General features: G+C 33.2%; 2 protein-coding genes across 4 annotated transcripts; both read right to left on the bottom strand.

Moving 5' to 3' along the window:
• Positions 1–359: 359 nt before the first annotated feature.
• LOC114733958 (gamma-tubulin complex component 2) lies at positions 360–10,198 on the bottom strand. Its single transcript, XM_028921440.1, has 20 exons — positions 10,094–10,198; positions 9,857–9,974; positions 8,888–9,022; positions 8,240–8,371; positions 7,673–7,756; positions 7,504–7,602; positions 7,283–7,374; positions 5,506–5,578; positions 5,262–5,414; positions 4,996–5,115; positions 4,844–4,897; positions 3,664–3,747; positions 3,447–3,521; positions 3,235–3,366; positions 3,028–3,153; positions 2,838–2,945; positions 2,503–2,565; positions 2,331–2,405; positions 1,097–1,299; positions 360–721 (listed from the first exon to the last, which is right to left on the bottom strand). Exons 2-20 carry the CDS (start codon positions 9,914–9,916, stop codon positions 598–600), a joined length of 1,992 nt encoding a protein of 663 aa, XP_028777273.1. The 5' UTR covers positions 9,917–9,974; positions 10,094–10,198; the 3' UTR covers positions 360–597.
• A 1,142-nt stretch (positions 10,199–11,340) lies between these two features.
• LOC114734036 (UPF0481 protein At3g47200-like) lies at positions 11,341–14,475 on the bottom strand. Of its 3 annotated transcripts, none has more exons than XM_028921527.1 (4): positions 14,166–14,475; positions 14,132–14,139; positions 12,677–14,042; positions 11,341–12,164 (listed from the first exon to the last, which is right to left on the bottom strand). In XM_028921527.1, exon 3 carries the CDS (start codon positions 14,010–14,012, stop codon positions 12,690–12,692), a length of 1,323 nt encoding a protein of 440 aa, XP_028777360.1. In that variant the 5' UTR covers positions 14,013–14,042; positions 14,132–14,139; positions 14,166–14,475; the 3' UTR covers positions 11,341–12,164; positions 12,677–12,689. The 3 variants fall into 3 exon arrangements, with proteins under 3 accessions (XP_028777360.1, XP_028777367.1, XP_028777375.1); XM_028921534.1 differs by having other exon boundaries at positions 11,341–12,052; XM_028921542.1 differs by having other exon boundaries at positions 12,677–14,021.
• Positions 14,476–27,940: the final 13,465 nt, after the last annotated feature.

Here is a 27,940-nt window from a genome sequence, read left to right as displayed (position 1 = left end):
AATTTAACAAACATAACTGAACAAGCAATCCATGAAAATTAGATTTGGGCTTCCAAACTATATTCGATAATAATTATTATATTAGGGAGGATGTTTGGTTACTCCTAAAAGCATTTTTAAAAAGTGCTTTGAAACAAATCGAGTCTCACATATTTATTTCGTATATTATAAATCATTTTTAAAATGATAAATTAGTTTCTATCCAAACACTTCCTAAAAAAAATTTGAACCCTTATCACCATAAAGACCCCCACATTGTTCTGATAGTTTGAACTAGGTTCAGATGACAACATCTTGAGATGTGTCCAACTGTCCATCATCGTTGTCCTTAAGGTTAGGATAATGGAAGAAGCTCTGAATTCCAGAAACATAACTTTTCAACTAGAGTAACTATTGCTGTTCAAGGCCATAGGAAAATAACTTGATAGATACAAAACAAACATGTCAAGAAAACCTGATAATGCTAACTCCATTCCTGAACAATGACACAATCAAAAAGCATGAGACAAGCATTATCAATAATATAAATACCTGCACTCAAAAAACTTCAAGAAAAATTACAACAACCCAGTAAGGGAAAGGACATCAGATATACTTCTATTCGTTTCTAACACCAAGAATCGACTGTGCAAGATGAGTCAGATATGGATTTGCTTGGGAACTTCTACTCAAGACTGATCCAAGACTTTGAAGTTCGGCATTGAATTCCCTCTCAAATTTGCTGCAATATATCATTAGAGTCACACCAGGAAAAATGAGGAAAAAGAATTGCATTAAAGGCTTTATATATACACACACACACACATATCTCTTCAAACAATTTCATAGAATTCTACAAGTACTACTGATAAGGCTTACAAATCCAATTCTCAAATTATCAACAATAACCTCAGAACAGAACGCTATAACAAAAGTTGAAGTAAAACAACAAAAGATAAATTAACAGTGAACGAACAAAGAAAATTGAAACATTGAACGGCACACCCTAAACCACAAGAGCCAAACCAATTTAACCCACAAATAGAAAGATGAACTTTAATTCCCCCCGCAATAATTTGCTGGTTCCGTGTATGCATTAGAACATCATTTGACTTACAGAACTGATTCAGTGACGGTGGCACTCCTGGTGGTAGATTTCAGAGCCTGAGATAATTTTCCTGATTTCAATTGATTGGCTTTGCCCAAGCCAGTTGAGCCATCAATGGCTTCCTCTGGATTATGTATTTTGATGGAAGATGAAATAAGCCACTGCGTTGCAGCGGCATACTGCAGGCACATGGACTTGAGCCTCTCCACCTTCTGCAATTGAGGATGTTGCAGACAACATATTACAAAAGCGACAAACAACACCCACTTGGGGTCAAGTTTAGATATAAAGCGAAACTGGATATTTCATAGTCGCACATGGTTTATACATCTGTTGTATGCGTGTTTTCTTGTAATATAAAAAGCTTCCACACGCTCTTGTCTCCTCAATCCTTGGGTCTTCTCATGCTCTTATTTTAAGATTCAAATACAAGGAATAATAAGCGTATGGTTTTCTTCACACTTGAAGCCCAGAGAACTTTTGTATGAAGCAACGTGTTAAAGATTATAGCAAAACTATTTACAAGCTTGTACTTAACATCTTAAATTTTTTATTCGAAAAGGTCCTTGACAGCACAATTTTATATTCTGTTGTTGCATGGCAGTTGTTGAATCCTAGGATCTAAAAACATGCAACACTCTTTCCATTGTTGCTAATTCTAATATTAAATCTATTAATAGTTTTCACTATTAAATTGTAGGATTCAATTAAACCTGCTTCATTACAAGTCTTTTTTTGAAGTCGGTGTTTCGTTTGTCCATCTCATGGCAATACCCAGGTCTAGTTCTGCAAAATTGCTGTGCAGCAATGTTAAATTATTAATCTTCCAAGACCTCTTGCCGGATCAGGAAACAGTAACTTAGGGGAATCAGAACAATCAAGTTAGAGCAAATGAGGTTGAAACTAAACACAAGAATGGGAGACATTTTCAAATACACTGTTCAATTATTCCTATTTTCTCAAGTTAATCTTCTCCCACAGCAATCCAATTCTATTCAGAGAAATCCATAAAAGCTTTCAGAAATTGTTTTCATTCCCCTCTCTGCGGACAGAAGGGAACCAACTGCACCTGAAAAGATGAGAGGAACAAAACGAATTCTCTGCTCAAACATGCCTATTTTGGACATCTGTCCCTTTCCTAATGTTAAGACCATCGAAAACATTATAAGAGAGATGATACTTTTTGTAGCCGAAAGCTGCAATAGCATAACCGTTTAAGGTTCAACAATAAAGAGAAACTAACCTTCAGCAGCTCTGGCAAAAAAAGCAAGCATTCTCGCAAACATTTTTCAAGAAAAAAATCATGATGTTGAATAACCTGTTTCAGACAGAGAAAGAAATACACACCACATGTAATTATCAATTAAATGTCAAGGCTCAAGAGGATGTTATGCTCTCAAGGACAGAGAATTTACCTCATCTATGCTCTTGGCTGACTGAAGCCTGCTATACATGACATGCCAGTTGGGCTCAATAACCTAAAATAAAAATTGTAATCATATACTGATAAATGCACCTAGCTGCTCATAGAGTCTGAGTATGCACATTAGGAAATATTTATATATACATGCATATTTGAAATTTTATAAGAAGCCTGGATCCAATTATTTTATTGTAAAGATAGAGCAGTGATATTAAGCAAAATCTATAAAAATCAACAGACAAATTGAAGGACAAAAGAGAAGGGCCTGTGTTGCGGAACAGAAAGGACCCAAAACGTACATAAAAGTTGGGGAAAAGTAAAACCTACCTCAAATGTCAGATAGTGTAGAAGGCTATTGATAAATTTAAGCATACTACGGCAGAGAAGTGATGATCTGGAGATAGCAGTTCCACGAGTGTTGAGAGCACGAACTCCCTTTAAAATGAAACAAAATAAGGAAATGAGGAGTGTTGGATGCAATCAAACCAGGTAAGGTGAATGGCACTTGAAGTCATACTTGATGCACTTGCCATGCTCCACAAAGCTGACGGTCAACATGTTTACAATGGAAAAGAAATCGAAAAATTAACTGATACTTTGTAAGAGCTTTGCGTGATAAGACTATAGACAATGGCCATCGGACCTGAGAACCCAAACCAACAAATTATCACGAGTGAGCTAATAAAGGCAATCTGTTCAGAAACTTCAAGGGGAATGCAACAACCTTATAACTTAGGGAAAATGTTTCAAGACCAGTAATGCTAACTGGTTCCTCCAGATCGTCGCTAACAGAAGAACTATTGCTAAATTCAGGACCTTTGATTGAACCCAGCCTTTTCAGCAAAGAAGATCTTTCCTGAAAGGAAAATGCATGGCATAAGTCATCTTCGAGATAAGGATCAAAATATATTTTTTTCACAAACTTGAGTTACTTACCACAACACAGGTTAAGTCTTCATGCAAAGGATCTGCTGCAGCCGCTGTAGTACGCAAAGCAAGGTCCAGAAGCGACTAAGTCATATGGGGGTGGGGTTGAGAAAAGAAAAGAGAATAAGATGAACGCCCACAGTCAAAATCTTGGTCTTCTGTGGAATTATTAAACATGTCTGCTTTTTCCACACAAATAAAAGACAGCATAGTGCTTGTTATATACCTGCAGCTTCTCAACAGAGACTTCATCAGGTTTTTTTGCCAGCTCATCTCGAGCAATATCCATAAAATGTACCAAGAAATCACCCTGTGTGATCATACATGGTCATTGTGATCATGCTAAAATTAATGAAGAAAAGCACTATGCCTTTGAATGCACAACATTTATGAATACAGATGCCCATAAATCTTCCAGTCATCGAGTATGAAAATCAAATAAAGTTTAGGGGGGAAGATTTTTGTCCTAAAGTGTCTTTTCAAACAAAGTAATAATTCACATGACACCGACCTGTCTTTGACTCTGACGTTAGGATCCCAACCTCCTTGCCTCTTCCCTACTACTAATTCATATGAAGAAGAAGTAAACTAAAAGAACAGGAATCTTTATGTTGATAAGGTCGATTTTGATCATGGTAATACCCATGTCTGTGATATATAATTGTAATAAAAGGAAGAGTTGGTTAGAATTAGTTAATGGATCCCCAGGATTAGAAATAGGAAGGATTAGGTATATTGCAATTAGGTTATGAGAATGATAAGTTGAATGGAATAGAATCTCTCCTAGTTACCTCGTCTACCTCTCTGTTCTATCTTTCTTTCTCTCATTCTCCTTCTTTCTCCCTCTTTCTCTCTCGTTCCAACATTTATTCTACACCAGTCTGCCTGACTCGTTTCACAAGAACATTACCATAATATGCCACCAATCATGCCCAAGCCTCATGTATATCAATAAAACCTTACAGGTTCAATATGACCAGTAAAGGTTGTTACAAGTTCTCTGACTACTCTCAGACTGAGTAAAATAAAACATATAATGCTTATCGTTTCTCCTACGCCAACAAACTTTCCCTCCCTTTCAATCAAAGTCAAACAAAACCAATATGATGATGCCGTATTGAAAAAAAATCTTCAGTTATATTGACAGCATCCCTGATTCTCACAGCATATTTTGTTCCCATACCTTCCTCTACATGCGAACTCAAACCAAAAGTCAACAAGCTTGAATAACTGTGATGGAGTACAGGATTAAGGATGATTAGATTTATTTTATTTTATCCTAAGACTATTAGGAAAAAGAAGGGAACATTCCAGTCACTGAATAATATTGTCATCTATACTGTATTAGCTTTGCCAGCATAGCCAGTTCCTATCTTCAAAATTGAACTCCTCTAAGTTGTACTTACCTGATCAAGAAGAAGATAGTGCTTTATTGATCGCAGCTTTCCCAGCAAATCAAACTAGACAAACAAACATGACTCACCATCAGAAATGACCGTTGCAAGAACTTCAGAAAACAAGTTGAAAATTTAATCACCAGATTCAAAGTCTACCTCACCTTATCTTTGATGAGATTCAGGAGCTCACCACTTGCAAAATTATAAGCAGCCTTAATACGTTCAAGATAATGATGATTTGAACCAAGACTTGTTACTTTTAAGTTTTCTGATGCAGGGACCTAATATTAAGGCAATTAACAACATTTAGAGGAGCAACCAGATATAAAACAAGGAAATCTTCTTTGGTAATCAACCTCCTATGTCAAGAAGATTGAGAAGAGAGATCTATTCTGTATACAGAGCATAATTGTTACAGTAGAAAAACCTGTACATGGTGCCCACATTCTCTCATGACGTTCAGATATTTTCCAGTGGTCAAGATTGTTCCTGCCATATTTGATAAAAAACTAGGAATTCCATCTTTGAGGCTGTAACGGTGCCGCCAATATTTAGCGTCATTATCTTGAGTGAGACTCTCCTGGACAGAATTTAAAATTGTGACTGCTGGGAGCAAGAGAATGAAATAACAATATGGGGCTGTTGTGAATGAAAGAAACATATTAAACTACCTTTTGGAGTGATTTGTTCTCTGCAATGAAAAATTCACCATAAGGGTCATCTATTACTCCTTCATAGACCCATCTTTCATGTTGTTCAAGGCAATATGCACAACAAAATGAACAAATAGTCAGAATCAATTAAAATTTTTTGGCCAAAAAAATTAAAATTCTAAGTTGAAATACATAATCCTCCTTTCTAGTTTAAAAATATAAATTGACCTGATTACATTTTAAAAAAAAAAACTATCAGTCAGTCCTATTTCTAACATTAATCTTGGATATTTAAAGCATGCAAACTAGGATTGGTAAACATTGCTCCAACAATTCCAGTGATAGGGACCAACATAAAACAGTAAAATAATAAAACTGAAACTGATATTGATTCCACAGAACACTTGTTACAATAGAAGATATGAGCTCACGGAACACTCAACTCTCTTAACACACTAAAATAGAGATAAAAGCGATGAAGAAAGACTCTCTTCCTCCACCCCTAACCTGGCTTTCAAGATGCCAGTCCTCTCCTCACTACACTCCGAATACAAAACAAGTCCTGCCTTACCCTGAGAAACCAACGACTATTATAAGGTCCAAAAAGTGATCCTCACAACCCCCAATACAGCCCTTTCCTATTTCAGGCCTATAGCCACCCTAAAGTAACTCTAATGCTCAATATCTTTCTCCAAATAGAAACAAGCTTGAGGTTAAAGTCCTGGACAGCAGAAAGAGATTTTCTTCTTTCATCTATTTTGCTAATTTCCCTTCTATATAGGTCTGGCCACTAAAAGCGATTCTATCAGCCAGACATCTGGGTAAATAATTAGGGCAGCTGTCATCATTTACTAGTCAAATCTTCAATGTGTTTCTCTTTCTTTGTCTTCTTCGTAAATTGTTAGGAATTCATAAAACTTCCAAGCAAAGTGCCTTGGTGCATCTATAAATAATTGTGTTGATGTCCTTATTCCGTTAATCTTTATTTGTTGGATCGCTTCCACTTGCCATGAAGATTAGACTTGTTCAGAACAAGTTGTTCTTGAAAATAATGTTGGAACATATAGCCGTAGCTACTACTGCAATGAATTCATATTTGAATTCCATGGGGAGAGAAATTCACATTTGCAACTTCATCTAAAGAATCCAGATCTCTATTAGCCAAATCTGAATCCTCAGCCTTGTACAACAATGACAAAACAGAGTCGATACTAACATCTCTTCTCCTCAGCCTTGTCCAACAATGAAAACGACAGTATATACTGATACCTCTTTTTCTAATACATAAAATCACCTCCAAGGGCATCCTCCCTGAACTGGAGAATTCAGCACCAAGGAAAGACAAGACATTCAGAAAAGTTTGATACCTTCATCTCTAAAGCAGCCACAACAAGGATTAAGAGTAAACCAGCCACAATAGAAAAAAGCACCCTGGTCGAAATGTTTAGACATTTCATAAACAAATGGCACCAAGGAAGAAGACTTAAGGTTACCCTCAACAAGGATGCCCATATAGGTAAGATGCCAGTTAATGTGTGATGCAGAAAACGAAAACATCCATGGTATCATAAGCTGATATTAATTTTATTCAATGTAAAATTATCCTATAGGTTGACAAACAGGTCAAGGTACCTGATTATCTGATCCTTTAAAGTCGTAAAAAAAATATCTAACAATATTGATTTAGGTGGAACAGTAATGCATAATCAGAATTAATATGTAATAGAGGGGAAGAAATTCGATTTAAGGTCAAGGAATCTTGTCATCTCGTGTAGGAAGGCATAGTCAGGGCTACCTTTCTAATATGCTCAGGTAAGCATTACTGGCGCACTGCGTCATTTTCTCCAGCAACAACCTAATTGCATTGTTTCCAGCCATAGCCTTTGCCTATATACAATAAAAGTCATGATAAGCTAAACAAAAATTTCTAGAACATATACGGAAAGGGATAACCATCACATAGGAATTTCCGTTTGACTCCATAAGAAAGTCTGACAACCTACAGATAAATTTTACCTGGCTCTGCAATAAATTAAGAACTGCAGAACCTGAAAAGTTGTTAACTGAAGCCTTCTGTATTACGATAGACAGCACATGCAGAGACCCCATCATGGGCTGCGGCAATTTAAAATAAGATTAGCCAGGATACGACAAATATTTGCATTCACTTATCTCAAATACAAACCTGGCAGTAGAACCACAATCCTTGAAGGGAAAGTCTCCCAAGATGAAACTGGTGCTCAAGCTGTGCTATCATGGCCTGATAATCCTGGAAAAGATTGATCAAAGGTAGCATAAGTTGGGGATTATTTGAATTTTACATCTTCTATTAAAATTAGCTAACCTTTATATAATGCCCCAGAAGAGGGTGACATGCATGAGGCCGTAGGCCACTCTGCAGTGCTATTAATTTTAATTTCTATACAATCAATTTTAACATGATCATCATATTGATTTGCAGTTTCAAGTCAGACGATCGCAAACCTCCTGATTGATGTTCCAACTTAAGATCACCGGAAAAACTGTCCTAACACGAGCCTAGTTTCCTATAACTAGACTAAAAGACACAAGCAGCATTCCTAAACTTAGCCCAAAATTAACTGTTTTTAGAAATAAATAGGCACACACATCAAAAAGAGAACACGTATATAATATTATGTAGAGATTCCAACAATGAATTAGATCAAAGAAGCAAGTAGAAATGTCATGGTATGATAATAGTCAAAATGATGAGCAACGTAGAAAAACCTACAAGAAGGAGTGCCCTGAGTGCAGCAGAAAAGGCGTGGTTTACTAGGCCATTCTTGAATTGAGACCTTGATTCCACAAACTGATTGATCAAGATAAAACTCTTACATAGAGGAAATATCCGTTTTGCCAATTCCTGCAAAAATTGATTCAAATCAACTATTAAGACAATTGACTGCTGTGAGCAGTCCTTAAAGTATGCCATGATTTATTAGAGACATCGCAAAGGTTATGATCACATGAGCCATCAGGTTCACTTTTTGTGTGGACAAAGAAATTTCTTTTCTGGACTTGCATCAGGAGTAGGGCGTACGTAAAATTCTTTCATTATGTAAGTTTATGCAAGATGCATGACGCTTCATTAGAATAGCTTATAAAGTTGAGTGAGTGTCAACAAACATCCAAAGATCCAAACATAGAATGAAGTTACAATTTTGGATAGGCTAATTATTAGGACGTAAATTCAGAGCATATTAAACATCTCCAAAAAAAAAAAAAATCCTATTTCTAGGCTAGCTTGTTTCTTACCCAAATATCGTATCACATCTTTCCCTATGAAGTAATATAAAAAGGTTAGATGTCTCTTATGTTGGATTGAAGTCTCAAGGGAGACAATATCAACTGAATATATGCAGGTAATGCTAATTCTCACCTGAAGTGCCAAATCCATAGATGGATCAACCTGGAAAGTGACATCATCCTGCTTTCCATGAACTGTTTTAATCAAGATGTAACGTCCTTCAATCCCAACCATGGCTGACAGGATATCATCAATAACAAGAAGCTCCTACATGTACAAAGAACAAATACTATTTTTAAGCCTAAGTGGACAATAATCCAAGGTCATTATGTAAAGATTAATTCTACTTCCAAACAAAAACTCTTACAAACTGAAAATCATAAACACTTCAAACAAGGGCACATAAGTAACAGGAAGCATGTAGAATTCAACCCAAACTTAAGAGTAATGCTACCGATACACAGCTATTGGAGTCAAAAGTGTAGTACTTTCCCCATCAAACATTTTGTGGTCCCACCTAAAATTTATGCTGTTTAAATCATATTAAACCACCTGTGCAGCTCTACAGAGTTGCAAGTCTAATTACTTCAACTGTTATGTAACTCTGCCTGGTTAAAAATGGATAAACTAGCAATATGGAGCTGACCTCACTAAACGAGTATTGAAGAATCCACAAACACAACTGAAATTTGTTAAATCTAGTATATCTGAAAATTCATTTTAATTTTCTTTAAAATTTCTTTAGCTGTCGCCAATGCTTCAAAAATTACAACATAAATAGAAGAATTTCTATTTCTCGGTAGTTGCTTCAACAAATAACGCTCATTTTAGTAAACATGCGATCATTAAAGTCAGTAAGAATTTATGTTTAAATAGAATTTTGTGCGCAAGCTGAAAATCGACAATACTACCAATTAAAAGAAACATCCAACAAAGAAGAAAACAAGTCATCTATCAAGTTCCTGGAGAAATATACCTGTACGCTAAAACTTTAAATAAGTTCCCTACTTGTACCAGAAATTCACAACTCCCCCACATTTCAAATGAATTAAACTAAAATGAACAGAAACAAGAAACAGATCAACAAGGAGAAAGAGATACTTGAACCGCAGCATCGTAACAGCCAATAGGATTTTCAAACCCAGCACTGCTCAGGTTCATATCGAACCAAACTCAACCTCCAAATCTCAGCCCACAGAAGATCGGCAAAGAAATATGGCTGCAGCAAAAGAAAAAAGTACCCCAAAAAAAAAAAGATGAGTTTGTTGAAAAGAGGAAATAGGACCCCCACAATATCGACACTAAATCTGAAGAACGAAGACGGAAAAGAAATGTTACCAGCGAAAATGGGGAAGGGAGAGCCCAGAACTGAGAAGAAGAACTGAAGAAGAGTGGACTGTGTAAAATTATCTTACAGAACTTCGTCGCTCCAAAATTTTGAATTCCGCTATGAGCAGAAGGTTTTATCGTAAATATAAAATTTTAATTTACTTTTTTTTTTATATTTATTTATTTTTAAAATAGTCCTTATAATATAGTTACATATATTAAAGGTTTCATCAAATATTAGTTCTAATTAATATATATAATTAGTAAAAATATTTTATAAAAAATTATTATAAATAATTAATTTAACTAATTTTTTTAGTCTCTCTAAACTATCAAACTAGATCCTATAGTAATGAGATAGTATATGGTTTTCTTTAGCCATTATTAATAACATTGTAAGGAGAATAAAAGGTCAATTTTTCTACGCTAATTTTGTTCTGAATGTAAAAATTAGAAATCAAATCTCCCACTTTGTAGTTTAAGGATAAAAGCTCCTATGCCATACATGTTAGTCTCAATGAGTTTGTGACATTCCTATAATACTTAGGACAATTAATATAAGAGCTAGTTTGGGATTGAATTTGATCTTAAATTAATATAAAATCTCATTTTATTTTATCTCTCAAATTTATAATTAGTTTTTTAAAACATCTATATTGATTACACATGTTAAGGAACTTTTCATCCATACTTTAGGAAAATAGAAAAGAATAGTCATCATTAAAAAAGATGCTTTAGGTTTAACAAAACCAATTCATACTTGCTACAAATAATTATTTTAACTAATTTTTTAATTTATCCAAATTAGTTAAGTAGTCATTGTTTATGATTCTACATAAACTATTAATAGAATGTGTAAAAGTTATAAAAAGTAACTAATGAAAGTTTGTCTACTTGATAAGAAGTCAACTCATAATCCACTAGATCATGAGTTCAAATCCCATGGCTCATGTTAGAACTTTGTTGGTGAGTCATCTGTAAATACATCTATAAGCGCTCTCCAAATTTTGAAGCATATCTTGATCCTGGTGAATTTTTAAAACTCAACTCATCTAAATTTTTTCTTATCAAAGAAAACGTTGTTGAAAGTGAAATCATCCATTGAAAAATAAATAGTTCAGCTTTTAAGATTTTCTTTGCCCACCAAAAGAGAACTTATATTGTTATCCAAGAAGAATTTACAGAAAAACACAAATGGGAAGCAAATCCGGGAAAAAAAAGACTAAGGCAAAATGAAAAAAAAAAGGTACACTGAGGTGTACTTCACCTAAAATGAAAGAGAGTGATGGACAAGGAAAGGTAAGCCCACTTTTTATATTGGGGGCCACGTCATTTTTTGTGTCTATATGTTTCTACAAATGACATGCATGCACTTTAGGCAATCAAAATGGAAATCCAATCTCAATTTAATCCCATATCGATATTTTTTTTCAAAGCTACTGATTGCATATATTAAAAGAAATTTTCATTAACGGGAGTAATGGTTAAATGGTGTATTGTAGGAAAACCAACACATAATATAATTATTACTAATAAGCAATTTAACTAATACCCTTAATAATTGTAAATTAGTTATCTAGTTATTATGTTTATGTTGAGAGGGAGTATTAGTTTTAAGGAGTAATAGAGTAATTCTCACTACAATCGCCTTGGTTCTTGACGGGTGTGACAGCACCTTGCCTTCTCCAATTCACAGGGGAAGGCACACCAGTCACATTTTCACATTTAAAAGTGGGTGTCCTTGTGATTGAGGAGCACACAAGACCCTTGAATCTGTTTCTAGAAGCTGTGAATTCTTCATGTGAGATCTGCAAATTGATTCGCACCTAATTTGTAAGGCTTAGTTCTAGCATTGTTAATGCCTTCAATGTATTCCACATTTTGCTTCAACATGTTGAAACGCTTCTCCTTCTCCTGAGCGTCCTTGTACACTCTGCCATATCGAACCATCCATTGCTCATGTCTCTCCTTCATGGAAGCTTCTTGAAGGGTGCGAGATGAGGCTTGAAATGCCAACATGCCCAGCAAAACAAGAGCCAATGGAAGAACACTCTGAGATTGAATTTTGAAAGCCATGTTTCTATGACAACGGAGATACATCACTGGCTTCAGATATGACTTAGTCAGGTGTTTGAAAGAAAGATGCTGTGATGAATTGAACTCTAATGATCTTGAGGTATTTACAATGCAAAAATTACACTGACTTGTAAACCAATCATGTTCTATGATTGATTAATAATCATTAAACAAAAATGATAATAATAATAAAATAAAAGCCTTTTTCTGCGGAGTGCCTAAAAAAATGCTACGAATAAGATAGCTGGGTAAAGTGTTAAAATGGAGGTCTTTGAGAAATGTCTTATGGGAAGGTATTTTGATTAAAAAGAGAAAAAAATCCTTTTTTTTTTTTTGAGTTACAGGAGGGCGGGATCGAACCCGCATTACACACACCCATGCACACACCCACACCACTGGGCCAACAGGCCGGTAGAAGAAAAAAAAAAAAAAAAAATCCTTTAACACACATCCATTAAAGCAAAGTTCTAGAAAAGGATAAAAGTCTACAGATTTAATCAAAGTTTGAACCCTTACAAGAGCTTTGGAGCTAATTCTGAAATAAGGCAATGACAGATGATATTGTCTGGATCAAAGTGAGGAAAAGAAGCAGAATTGCTCCTGAAAAAGATGCTATCCTCCAGGGAGTGCTCCAATATTGCCGCTTAAAGATTGCTTGGTACTTGTGGTATGGGCTATCACAAAACTTGTTCAATTCTTCTGATAGATAGATATAATCATTATTGAAGTTTACAGGGGTAGCATTCCTGCTCAGTCTCTTGGTTATGAAAGCCACTGCATCATCCTCCCCTATGTAGTTCTCTATAATCCCTTTTTCTTCAAGCATTTCAACATCTTTTCCTGTTCTAATAAGATGGCCCAAGAGCATTATGTAATCAGTCATGCTTCTTGATGAACGAAAGTGACACTGCTCAAATGCAACCACATTTCTAAGCTGGATCTCTGTGAAATCACTTACCCTCGTTCTTGGTATTTTCAACACTCCCTTTGAATATTGCAGCCGAAGTATGCTCATTTCATCTTCATTAACCTCAAATTTAATTCCCGCATCATCTAATTTACTTGCATTATATACAGGCTTTAGTTTGCCGATACTAGGTTCCCTTGGTAGTTGATCAAGCCGTACACAAAAGATTCTTAGCATATCACACAAGTGATCCACTTTTGGAGTACCATCAAGTGTCGGCAGGTGGTGTTGTTCAAAATATGAGTACGTAAACCCTTCACGAAGTTTTTCGTTAGGAACTATACCCGATAGGAATGCACCTTTGAAATAGTAGAAGGTAAAAAACACAAATGTAGATCCAACATTGCAGCCATTGGAAAAATTCAGGTCAAACAGATCTTCAAGAATAAAAAATGGTAGCTGATTTTCAGCTAAAATTAAGTCTGATCTTATCTCCATTGAGGGTAGCTTAGAAAGCGAGCTGTCCACACCTAGCATTAGAAGAAAGTATTCAATAATGAAGCAAGCATCAGTTAGAACCATCCTTACAAATTCATCGCTCTCCATTGAGATGTTATCTGAATAACAGCTTCGAATTTTGCTTTCTTTGTGTTTGAGGACACAAACATAATCATCAAACGATTTTTGTTGATTTCTCTTCAAAAAGTTGCAGAGGAACCACAATTTGACCTCTTCCATTGATTTCAATCTTTTATCGCCATGGTGATATGGGCCAATGGAAACCGACATGGGTTTGTAGGCTGTCGGATTCATTTTTCGAATCAATGGAGGCACTCTGTAGATGCAATAACTTGAGGGCAACTCGATAAGTTCCCTATTTTCTAGCTCAGCTTTTAAGGAGCTTAACGAGTCAGGTCTACCTAAAGACCTTCTTTTTCTCGGCATTGATATTCTCTGGGACAATTCGGAACACCACTGAAAATTAATTAAAAATTTTTATAAGAAATATATATAATCAATTAATTCAATCATAATCAATGATTAACATTTGCATCGTAACTGACATTTATTATCAACAGCAACAAAGCATCGGGACCAACTCCGTGACCGGTGAAGGCGAAGCAGGACGTCAGCAAGGAGAGGATGGAGACTCGCAACTTGCCGTGTGAGCGATTGAGAGGTGAAGGCGAAGCAGGACTTTAATGAACGATGAAGGCGAAGCAGGACGTCAACGAGAAGGGAGACTTGCGACTGGCTGCCACTGTCAGTGAACGGCCGAACTAGGAGGACCGCCGTCAGCGACGATTTCGGCGGAGGGAATGGCTGGAGTCTGGGAGAAGGAGGAAGGTAGTGATTCTGCGATTTCGCGGGCAGGGGATTTTCGGATTTGGGATGGCTGATGAGGACTTGTGAGGGAAAGGATGTCGTCTGAAGCCGTCTGGGGGCCCCAAATAAAAGAAAAAAAGGGACTGGCTACCTAATTTAAAAGCGATTTTGACCGATGAAACCGGTTTTTTAAACAAATCAGACTGGATTAGTGACCTATTTACCGGTTTTTCGATTAAACTATCTGGTTCGGTCTCTTTTTTTTTTTTTTAAACCTTGGTCAGATCTAGATGGTCATAATTAAATTAATATTTTTTTTCAAAACACATCCTAATTAAGAGACCCAAAAAATAATTACAAAAATCTATTGAAAATTGGTTTCAAATAGAAAACAAAAACATAATATAATTAAAAATATAAGGCGAGTAAAGAAAAAAAAGAAAAAAAAATAATCTGAGGAAAATAACAAATATTTTACAATTTTAAAAGATAAAGATTTAAAAAATTATGAGATCTAATATTTATACAGATATGTTTTTAATTTAGAGTTTTATATTACAAATATCTATATTTTATACATGAATTTACATTGCACATACACATTTTAACAATTAACAATATCAAAATAACAAGTGTGTATATGAAAATTTATAAATTCTAATTTATATTATATTATAAGAGTTGAACAAAAGTTTGCAAGTCTTCATAAGTGAATTTATAAGTCAGATGCACACTTTAACAACTAACAATAATTAAAAATTCCAATGTGCAGGAAGGCCCAAATTTGAGTCTCACTTATTAAAGCGGAGATAGGACATATTAGGTTAAAGGATGAGGTCTCATAAGAGCAGCCATTTGAAGAGGAAGAAGAGCCAACCATTTTCGTATCTTCACATGACAGTCATGATAAATCAGCATTTACATATTAACTAACTATTGGATCAATTAAAAACTTGGTTTGTAGGTTTACAACATCTAGTGCATCACTTTCAATGAGGGGATCATCAACTCATTGCTTGGTGCGATAGCCTCTGGTTTGAGTATTTTTTTTAGCTTTTTCATTCTCTACTTTAAGCTTGTAGCTTTGATTGTTTGACTAGTTGTCTGTACTTGTTTATGCATCTGATAGAGACTCTCTCATGCCCTGTTTTGATCATAATGGAGCTGTAATTTTTTTTGATCTGGACGATACATGGTTTTTACCCTTGCATTAAGGGTTTTTTGTGTTAATAATCTTGGTGTCTATTTGGCTATTTAATTTCTGCCATATACTTGTTTTGTTTTCTCAAAGATTCTTGCAAGTGGTGAGAAAATATTTCACTGTATCTAACTCATAAGTTTGAGTTGTGTTGGCTCCCTTATGCATTGTTGTTAATTCCCTTTTAATTTTTTCTTGTAAGTCACCTAAGTTTTGTTGTTAATCCCCTTGTGCAAACCTTGACATCTATATTTGTCTCTCAACATAACCCCAGGTACTTGATGAAGATGATTTTGATAACTACCTTGGCTCTAGGAAGTGGAAGCTCACCAAGGTAGTTTGGTGATGGCAAGAGGGAAAAAGATTTTCGAGTTCTATATGACAAAAGCTTTGGGGGTAGAGATAATATGGATGCTATAGAATGACCTGTGGTTTTCACCTTTGCATTGAAGGGTCACCATTACAAATTTATAAATATTTGATGTCAAATACTTGACAGTTATTCTAAACACCGTTAAATAAGAGGGACACAGGAAATACTTGATGGTTATTAATAATAACCATTAAGTACTGCATTAAAATACTTGACGGTTTTAAATAATCGTTAAGTATTGCGTTAAAAGAATTGACGATTTTAAATAACTCTTAAGTATTGCTCTCAACTACTTGACGATTTCGAAGAAAAACTATGAAGTATGGTTTCGCGTAGGAATATTTGATGGTTTTCAGTAGAAGTGTTCATTTATCCTAGACTCGTTTGAAATTTTTACTGTCATTTCTTTGTCTCTCCCTTGGCCTTTGAAAATTCAAATCTTCATTACCTACCTCAATTTCACACTTTTCCCTATGATTTTGTGCTTCTCAACCATCATTTTCTTATTCTCCCCTTCATTGCCATCAAATTCACTGTTCGCCATTCGTCGCTGCCATCGTGCTCGCATTTTAGGACAGTGCAAGAGGCGATTCTGCTTCACATTCCAGGTTCCTTGTCTTTCTTCTTCTTCTTCTATAGTGTTTTAAAAATGTTTTGGATTTATAGTAATGCTATTTGCTTTGGTTCATCTCTTCTTCTTATTCTTCTTCTTCGTTTGAATATTGACCAACGGGTTTGTTAGCTGTTCTTCATTTTAATATTGGTTCATTTGTGTGGGTTATATGTTTTTTTACAAGTTTTCTAGGTTCTGGGTTGTGTTACCCAAATTGTGGGTTGTATGTTTTGATTATGGTTTGTGGGGTTTGATTTTTGGTTGAATGGAATCATTTCAGTTCTATTAAAGCATTATTCCTAATAGTTTGAATGATTATATGTTACATGAGATATCATTTAGACTAAATTAAACTTCCATGAATAATTGCCTTGCCGGGTTGGTATTGAAAGATTTATTTTTTGATGTTAAAATAGTGGAAAGAGAAGGCATAAGGCCTGGGAAGTATTCATTCTAAGCTGTCATGCTGTCGAATTTTTTCCAATTGCAATGGGACATGATTGAATTTAGATGGCATTGTTTCTAAATTCAATGAAATTTGTTTTTAGTTAGAAGACTTAGACTTTGTATTAGTTGGAATTCAATGGCTTTGTTTTTGTTTCATGAATATTGTTATTAGTTATGATGTTGTCCTGTTGCTGGTTTGCTGTTTAGTAATTTTTTTGAAGTTAATATAGTTCAAATACTCATTTTTAAGCTATTATGCTATCGAATTTTTTTTCCAAATAGAATGGCACATGATTTAATTTATTTCAAGATCACTAGAATTACTAGTTATTAACAGTTGAAATAGCAGAATTAGAATTAAAGAGGGTAACATGTAATCAGTTGTAACTCATTGATCTCCTATTTTTGTTTAATTCGCTCAACATGTTTGACTCGTTGATCACACGGTTCAAGCTTTGATTAAATCTGTAGACTTTTATCCTTTTCTAGAACATTACTTTAATGGATGTGTGTTAAAGGATTCTCTTTTTTTTTTTTCCTTTTTCTTTTTTCTTTTTTTCTTGGTTGAGCTCTTTTCTTTGTGATATATTAAGGACATTTTGCTTACCAATTAATCCACCTTAGAGAATTGGTTCTAACCAATTTTGAAACGTTCATATATTAACTACATGAGGCAGGAGTCAAATTTCAAAGCTCACAAAGGGAGACGGTTAACTAAGTTTCTATTTTCGCTATTTTCAGAAGGGGTTGTGAGAATACCAAGAATCAGTGTGGGTAATTGGACTGACAGTTTGTTGAGAAACATGGTGGCTTTGAGCACTGTTACTATCCAATCTGGAAAAGATGTTTAGATTCTTGTAATGGAATCATGGAGAGTTTTTTTTTTAATAGTGATACAGTCACTTCCATGTTTCTTTGTATAGAGACTTAGATGGGTTTTATAATGACCGTTATCACAAATATAAAGCAATCTTTATGCGTGAATACCGGAGCATTCCTTGGAAAAAAGCTTCTGCTATTGCGGCAATTCTTTTACTTTTTTCACTTTAATCCAAATAATATGTTCTATGACCCTTTGTTTCAAAAGTAGGCTACAAAGTCTTGTATTGCTCTAGAGTTTTCAATAAATTTTGCACATATGTATGTATCTTTTATGTCATAATAGCTATTTGATGTTTGCAAACTTTCTTTTTCTTTGTTTTTTTTTTTTAATAATCAAAAGAGTTTTTGCTTCAATAATTAAAAGAGTTTGAATCATTGACTAGTGCTGCTTTATACCATCCTCCATTCTGGCTTCTTTAGTTTATTTGTTTTATTTTTATGAGATATTACCCTACTCAATATAGGTTACTTTTTTTTTTTTTTTGGTTTGATTAAGGGTCTTTCCTTTCGAGACTAAAGCGCAGAGGGTTTTTGCATCTCTCAACAAGTATGATTCTCAAAATTTAAACTTGTATTCTTTTCCTTACGGGATAAGGCTGCTTACTACCTTAACCAACAACTTGTTGATAATATAGGGCACTTTAAATTATCTCAACATACATATTGAAAAATGAGTTGAAAGTTAGTTAGATTATATAATTTGTCAAAAAAAAAAACTATTTTTCATCATCATCAATTCCCGCCTCATATTAATTACATCTTAATTACAAAATTATGATAAAAAGGAAAAAATAGCTAAAGTGATAAACATATTTTCTGGCGATTTATATTCAAGACCAACAAATCCATTTACAACGTGACTCACATTTTTTCCAACAACAATGCGACTAAGAATTAGAAGAAATTATTCTTGTATCTACTTTATATGTAAAATCTTGTAATAACCGGTGATGTCAAAACGGGTTGGGTTAAGCAGTTGAATGGCCACTTAATTGACAGTTAATATTATGATAATGATAGAAGAGGGGCACCATAAACACTATTAGAAAAAACGGAAATAGAGTTTCACAAACAAATTATTTACAGAATTTATTAACATCTGATTTATGCAATGCACATTATCTTCAAACTAACATTCAACCTATTTGTTCTCTACCTTTGTGAATTTAATTATTTTAATGACACAATAATTGTGGCTGCATTTTTTAGATTTCTTTGAAACTAAACATTGATGTTTTATCAAGGAGAATAATATTATAGGTAGTTTTACTGAAAATTTTTATGTGCAATTAGTATTGTCGTAAAATTGTCAACATTAAATACTTGAAGCTTATATTTCATTGTCTGATTCATATATAAGAAAAATAATATTTTTAAAAATACTCCCTTCAGTTCAAAATATAACCTAAATTTTATTAGAGGGATTTGATTTTTTTTATAAGATAATATTTACTTTTGTCTAAGCATCTAATAAGTTTTTCCAATTACGCTCCCACACATTCTCTTTCTTTTTTGATTCATTTATTGCGTCTTTTACCTATTCTCTTTATTAGCAAGGGTATATTTTAAAAAAAAAAACATGTCTTACATATTTATTATTATAAACCGATTTTAACTAATTTCTTAGTAAATAAGGAGATAAAGTTTATATTATATTTTGAATTGAAGGGAGTAAATAACAAAAGATAAATTTTCTTTACAATAGATTAAAAGGGAAAGAATATAATAAAATATTTTTTTTAGCAGTAGTAACTATTTTAATATGTATCATCTTATGCATCGTATGGGGGAGAAAATTCTATTTTTTTTATTATAAGACTCAAAAGTTTTTTAATGTTACTTAGTATAAAATCTTTTATAAAAAAGTAATGAAACATTTATGGGCTTGTTACCGTCATAAAGTGAGACAATTAGTATCACTCCTCTAGTTCAACGTATAAACATCAAATTTCTTAAACAGCTTGAATCTTTTTTATTAATTTGTAGTCTAATCATTTAATGCAGTTTCTTTATTTTTATACCTAATTAATTATACATCTTTGTCATGCCCGAATTCTTGTCATCCCGTAAAAAAGAAATAAAGAGGAGTCGCCACCAAAATTTTGAAAGATTAATTTTGGAGACCTAAAAAAACCTATGATCTACAAAAATTAGATAGGGTTCAGGAATCAATTATGTGTGGAAAAGGTGTTAGGCACCCTACAACAACCGTTCAAGAAAACAGTTATCTTAAATCAACTACTCAAAATTAATATGACTTTTTTATTATTTTTTAATTACCCTAAAAAAATAAAGATAGAAACAAAGAATACTTTTTAATTACAAAAAGAAAAATTTTTTTTTACAAAGGCGGACTTAACTTAGGATAAAAACTTAGAGCCTCTGTACCCTTTGCAGGAATCAAAGCCCACATAATTCAGGGGTAAAATGTGTGTCACTTGGTTGGTATTTTTAAAAAAATATTTATTCAATTAAAAAAGATGTTTTTGTGGGTTGGTATTTTTTAACATATGAAAGCAATCTTTTGTAATTTTATTTAGAAAATATTTTTTTGAAAGAAATTTTGAATTACCTTCCCTATAGAGGTTCTATAACATCACACGGGAGAATAATCATTTGAGCCTGCGGAGGTTTTAAAAAGGGAAAATGACTGAAAAATACTTTTTGAAATTTAAAAAGACAAATAGGTCATGTAAATAAGTAAAAGGACGAAATGGACATGAGGTAGGAATTTGGGATTTGCAAAGATTGGTGAAAAGACTAAACTGCCACTAAAGTAAAATGAAATGCATCAATAGGTTTTGCAGAGTGATTGACAACTTTCAAATTGAATTTGACCATTTTCATAATGTGTTTTGCAATTTGTTATTAGCCATTTACAAACTAAACGAAACTCAGGAAATTAAGTTGAACAAAATTACTAAACATGTAATGTGACTGACCACTTGTAAAATGAAAGTACCCATTTCCATAATATATTTTGTAACCTGTTATTAGCCATTTTCAAACAATTTTACTAAATATGTAGTGTGATTAACAACTTGTAAAATGAATTTGCCCATTTCCATGACGCATTTTGCAACCTGTTATTAGCCATTTTCAGACAATTTCACTAAAAATGTAACGTGATCGACAACTTGCAAAATGAATGTGATTATTCCATATCGCGCTTCACGACCTATTATTAGCAATTTCTAAATGAATTTACTAAACTTGTAATGTGCTTGATAACTTGTAAAATGAAATTAACTATCTTCATAATACATTTTGCAACTTATTATTAGCCATTTTCAGAAAATTTTACTAAATGTGTAACAGCTTACGAAATGTACATGACCATTTCCATAACACGTTTTCCAACAAGTTATTAATCATTTTCAGATTTGGTATTATTTTTTTTGGGAGGCTAGGTTAGATAAATTGACTAGACATATAATGTGATTGATAACCTGAAAAATACATTTGACCATTTTTATACTCTTGACTCAGTCAATTTTCACCAAGTATAACCTCTTAGGGAAATTAAACAATGGGATAAATGTTTTGAGAAAGACAAATAGATTTGAAATACATCATAATAAATATGTTAACAACAACTTTTATGATTTATTATACTTGCAATGAAATTTACCACTACAATAATGGTATTTACCAAAAACCTACAACCTTATGACAACAATTGTATTACATATATTCAAATGACAAGTTCATAATATGATTGAACCAACACCTAATATTTTCTTGTCATTAAAGTCACAAAACATATCCCATTCAGTATACATCATCTACAAAAAGAATAGCTTGTTTACCAACAAACCCATCATCACCTAATGACTTTAGATGATATGAGTAGTCAAAAGGAGCAAGAAAACAATAAGAATCACTTCATTCCATATACGTGTAACTAAAAATAGAAGACTTTGATATGAAAAATAGAAGACTTTCTATGGCCAGAAGGAAAGAAAACTTTGATTGGAAAGATATGCTTGTCTGTGCGATGCCGATGAAAAAATCATTTCAAGTTGTTTAGGGACTTTGCAAGCAGCAAGTCTGGAAAATAGAATACCCATAACAGCAGCTACTTTGCTGCTCTCATGGTTGAGGAAGAAGAAGATTTACTCATGTCTTCCCTCCTCCTCTCTCTCTAAAGAAGATGACCCACAGTTGCTAGTCTAGTTCCCCATGGCTTCCTTCAAGTAAATCAGAAATAGAAGCAACGAAGCTGAGCTCTCTCTAATTTAGCTCAAGAGGGGAAAAAAAATCTACAATGGCTACCCCTTAAAGAAGAAGAGGATTTGAAGGGAGAGAGAAGAGCTCTCTCTCTTTGTTTCTACAACATGAAGAGAGAAAGAAGACAAAAGGAGATGAGAGAAAGGGTATAGAAGTAATTTGTCAAAATTTGTAAATTCTAATTTAATACCCGGAGCCTTATTTGTTTTTTGTGAAATTGGAATGACTAATTTAGAATTTCTAAATTCAAGTGGTATTTATATGGGATTTTTCCTTTTAAAAACCTCACACAACTGTGAAAAACATGTAAATATATTTTAATTTTTTTTTATTTTAGTATTTATTTATAAACATTAGGCCAAAATTGTTTTTTATTTCAAAAAGAAAACTTGCGCAATCACATTGGTATTCTCGCAGAGACTTCCATAGGTTAACACGGTTTACAAACAAATCTTGATACATGCAAAGGTTCTAAAAAGCTCACACGGTATAGATTTTAAAAAAGGAAGCACTTTCGAAAATAAAAAGAAAGAACACAAAAAAAAAATTTATCATGAAATTCAAGTTAAACACAATAGATAGAAATGAAAATTTATTCCTGATGCTCCACTTATCCATTGGCTTAAATTGGCCTAAACAAAAAAAAGAGAAGACATTATAAATAAACCAATAATAAAAAACTATACACACATATCAGCGAAATGACATGGACAAAAACAAAATAAGTAAAATAAAAATAAAAAGAGAAGAAAGTAAGTATCAAAGTAAGTAAATATAGGGGATAATTAATAAGGGCATATTTCAAACAAATCAAAGAAAAGGGGAGTAGTGAGAATTAACTCAAATCATATTTGATTCAAGCCTCTAACCATCAATGTTCAAACTAACAAATAAGACAATAATTACAACAGCATAGGCTTTTCTTGGGTAAAAAAAAAAAAGAAAGATGATGAATAATAGACTTTTCTCTAGTTAGGCCTCCTTTCTCTTTCCTTAGTCCAAGTCATTGTCATAGAATAAAATGATAGAAAAACTCTCTACATTGCCTCTTTTTTTACCAAAAAATTCTCCTATTTTCCTCCAACTTTTACTCTCCTATTTATAGGCTCTACCTAGGGTTTTGCAATTTTTCTTTTATTTTTTTTATTTTTTTCAATATTCATCCATAATATAACTTCCTATTTAAGCATCAAATCTTGATCAAATTGTATTTTTTTTTTATTTTTTTTTAAATTTCATAATTACGACTCCAAAAGATACTTTTAAATTAAGGAATCAATCATCTTAAATAGGAATTTTGATTTTGATCTTTGAATTTTCTTATTATTTTTTTTAAATACTCCACCCTGTATTTTCTAATTTGAAGGTCAATTGGCTTTCAATTTTTATCATTTATTTTATTGTCATTTTTCATAAGAGGGATATTCCTATTTAATTTTTCTTTTTTTTGATTTGCCACATGGTGGATTTTTCAACTTAGCTTCCAAAAAAAAAAATAAAGAAAGTATTAATCTTTTATTATTCTTTAATTTCTTTTTTATTTGTTTTATTTATATTTAATATTTCTTGTGGGAGCCAGACAAAATTGGGTGTTAATTGTCTCCCTCATGCCTCATCCCTTCTTTCCACTCATTCTCTTTTTCGCATATTTTTTTAAGTCATTCTCTCTTCTACTTACCCTCTCCATAAATAAAGGTAAACCAATCATGTTCTATGATTAATTGAATAATGAAAAAAATAAAAGCCTTTTTCTGCAGAGTGCCTGAAAAAATGCTACGAATAAGACAGTTGGGTAAAGTGTCAAAATGGAGGTCTTTATGAAATGTCTTATGGGAAGGTATTTTGATTAAAAAATATGATTTTAAAATTACCTGCGTATTTAACTGAATAATATAATGCTTCAGAGTTATTACGAAGTGCAAAGCTTAGCATCAATCCATCATTCAAAGAGATAGAGATAATATAATAATAATGAACATAGAACATTGTTTATTATCAGAAACGTTTGCGAATGGAAGAGTATGACTATGTTTTTTTTTTGGGCCAAATTAAGCAATTTTGTTTACTATATGTGCTACTCCTCATGTCCTAAATATAAAATCATTTTTATAATGTAGTTTACATTATAAAAGAAGTATTATATTTAGGACTGGAAGAGTACCTCAGTTATCAATACAGCAACTAGTTTGAGAAGTTGGATTTAATCCTAAATAGAAAATTTCAATACATTTTGTATCCCATTTTTTAAAAAAATATCCCTATTAAGAAGTTTCATCAAGAGATAATTCTAATCATTTACTGTACATGAGAATAATTAGAAAAACTAATATATATTTGTGAAAAATAACTAACTTAATTAACTTTTTTATCTAGCCCTTATATTAACAACTAGAGGTAGTATTTCTATTAGACCGAACATTTCACTTATTGTCGTTGATTTACTTGCATGGAATGGAACGTTGTCGTCTATTTAATTTTTTATTTTGAAAACAAAGAGCTTAAATTTGCTGCTAATATGCAGGATATTTGCCGTGTGTTTTGCGTATAACAACTGAGGTGATTTTCATAAGAATGATAATTAATTTGGTTTTTGTCGTTGTCAAAATCATATGCATTGTTTTAGATTGTGGATAACCAACAAAAATAATATAATATAATATAATATAATATATTGGTACTATATATTGATTTATGTTTTAAATTATTTGTCACTTTGTAAATATCAATTTTGATCCTACTGCAATTTGAATATTGGGCATTTTTCACATTAAATACGAATTCTAACCAATCAAAATCAAGGGAAAAATATTTCTCCACTTCCCTCCATTTCTTTATCTTCATTGTTAAACGATTGAGATTTAATATCTATAAAAAATATAAATTTTTATAATTAATTTGATAAATTTAAATTTATATTAAATCTCAACTGTTTAAATATGATCTAACGGTGAAGATAAATAAATAGAAGGAATAAGTGGAAGATAAGAGAAATGGAGAGATTCTTTTTCCCGATCATAATGACATAAGAATCCAAATTGTTGTTATTATTTTTTGGTTGTAATATTGTTGTTGTTGTTATTTCTAAACAATCTGTGTTTTGTTTTTGCATTCCAAGTTTCATTCAAACCTATCCATGCCACTAAACTAAAGCCTTTGCTAAGGCTGTCATGCATAAGGGTATATTTTGTCTTCACGCCAACTTTTTTGTATGACAAAGGGGTGTTCATCAAACCCGCTAGCCCGGTATGCCTGCCCGAGTCCGGGAGAAAATGGTCTTGCCCAGCCCGGAAAAAAAAAACGGCCCAAAGAAAAATGGACATTTCTGGGCTGGGCATATTATGGGCAAGGATGGGCTGCGGGCACGGTATGCTGTCCTGTCCGTTTGGCCCTGCCTGTGATATATATATATATATTTGTAATTTCTTTTGTAATGATATATAATATATATAATAATATATATTATTCTCCCCTCTTCTATTTGCTATAGATACATTTAGTAGTATGTGTAATTCTTTCTTCTTAGTACCTTTTTAATTTTTTTCTAATCTGGTTTAGTATCTTTTAGTTTGTTTTCATTGTTGGTTGTCTTACAAAGATGCAAAAGCAAACTCACTTTAGTGTTGTATTAAAAGATATATCAATTTAAGACAAATCAAAGTTATTGATTTGTTGAATCTATTGTTTATTCAAGTATTTATTTATTTATAATTGTTATAAGATGTCCTTACTTTAACTAAAAAAAATTTCATCAAAGTATCACTATTTGGACTTGGAAGCCCACCCTGCCCAGCTCGCTATTGCCCAGCTTGAAAATGGTTAGGGCTTTTGTGGGTAGGACAGGGCAGCGGGCCGCAAAATGCAGTCTGCTCATTTTTCAGGCCGGGCATCGGGCAGGGGGCATACCCTCCTCAGTCCTGTCCATGAACACCCCTATGACAAACTTCACACCGACTTTGCAGAAAGAGGAAATTGCAGATTATAATTATAAATGATAATTATTTCTAAAAATTTAAATGGCCAAGGAGATTACTCAAAAGATACAAATATGTATAAAATACAACTTATTTTTGAAAAAGGAAGAAAATTTCAAATCCAAATCGAAGTAGTAAGAAGAAAGGTATGCTTTCTCATTCAATATAACTCACACTGCTACCAAAAAAGCTAGGAAAGAACCCAACCAAAAAGTTATTTTATACCAAACCCTACAAGATGGATCGATTGGCAAGAGTCGTTTCAGCTTAACCATAAGTATTGAGTTTAAGACGTGAGAATGCAGCACCTTAAGGGCCAGGGACACCAACCTTAATAGTTCCTATCATGTCTCGAATCTGAATTAATTTGAGCCTATTGAGTTTTCCGTGACATAAGAACTGGCCTAGGATACTGGGTGCATGATGAAAAAAAGAAGAAGCTCTTTTTATACCCCTCAGTTATGAAGGCCTTGTGTTGGAATGGTCGTAGTATTAGGCCAAAGAAGTTTAGAGATTAAAAGCAACTTGTTGTCTGGTTTAATATGTTCTTGATTTCATCTATTTTTGTTAGACAAAGCTTTCTAACTCAGTAGGTATGTAGGTTGTGATGAAGTATGTAAAGGGGCTACTCTAGTAGCTTGGAAGGATTGTTGGGATGTATTAGTTTTTTATTGTACCACTTTTGTTACCCATTTGAAAATCTAGTGCATTGAAAAGAACTTATTCCTCTACTTGCCCATCTACCCCCTCTCTGGTCTCGAAGTCTCTACATTAGATTGTCGTGCTTAAATTTCTTAACCTTTAGATCCTGACTACAAGATCATCTCCCTTGCTTTTGTCGAGATGGTCACTTAGAACAAGTCAGGGACATCATAATTGGTCTGAACACTATTTAATACAAGAGTAATCTGGCACTACATGAAGGCACAATTTTAAATCCAAAGAAAGTCATCCAAGAAAGTAAAGGTAAGTCTTCATATATTCAAATTGCTTTCAATTCATCAAGAAGTAGCCCACCAACTAAAGCTCTCTGTTCGAGGCCTTCCACCATTCGCAACTTGCCAATAGAAGGTTTATCAATTTTAATGAAAAGAAATAAGAGAAAAGGGTGTACGTCCTGCTGTCTCATTATTCTTTCTCAGGAAAAAGCTATTCCTCTTTCTTTGTTGATGAAAGACATTCCAATGCCTCTCTTTTCTTCTCTTGAGCTTAAGAATTGCCTTGGTATGGAGTGGAAGCAACAATCAATGTTTGGGAGAATACAATTCTCACTTGCGCCTACTATGCATTGGGAAAAAAGACTTCATAACATATATCAATGCTTTGGTGTTCAATCCAACACTTTATTGCATGATATTTCTTGCCTACTGTCCTCTTTTCTAGTTTTCATTTTACTTCTATTAGTTTTCCTTTATTCTCTTGCATACTTAATTCCTGTTTCTGTCCATTTACTACTGTAACTCTCTTAACTCTGTATATTTTCTTATTTTCAATATCATTTTGCCTTTTCCCGGATAAAAATGTAAGTGGGGCTGTATTTTAGTGGCTTTGAAGGATTGTTGAGATGTCTTGATTTTTTATTGTACCACTTTTGTTACCCATTTGAAAATATAGTGCATTGAAAAGAACTTGTTCTTGTACTTGCCTTTTGTATATGATGCCCCAAAGTTGTGTCACAGATATATTCTTTAAAACTGGGTTAAGGTAAATTCCAACACAATACATGGACCTTGGTTACTCATTAGTGATTTTAATCAGGTTTGTTCCTCTAAAGAAAAACTAAGAGCCCATCCAATTGCTACTGGCTGTTTTTGATTCATTGAGTGCGTAGAT

The sequence above is a fragment of the Neltuma alba genome, unplaced genomic scaffold (assembly GCF_004799145.2).
Source record: "Neltuma alba isolate B1F8T4 unplaced genomic scaffold, ASM479914v2 tig00002618_pilon, whole genome shotgun sequence".
NCBI lineage: Eukaryota > Viridiplantae > Streptophyta > Magnoliopsida > Fabales > Fabaceae > Neltuma > Neltuma alba.
Note: the sequence above shows the minus strand (reverse complement) of the source record. Positions and strands in the feature narration are given on the sequence as shown.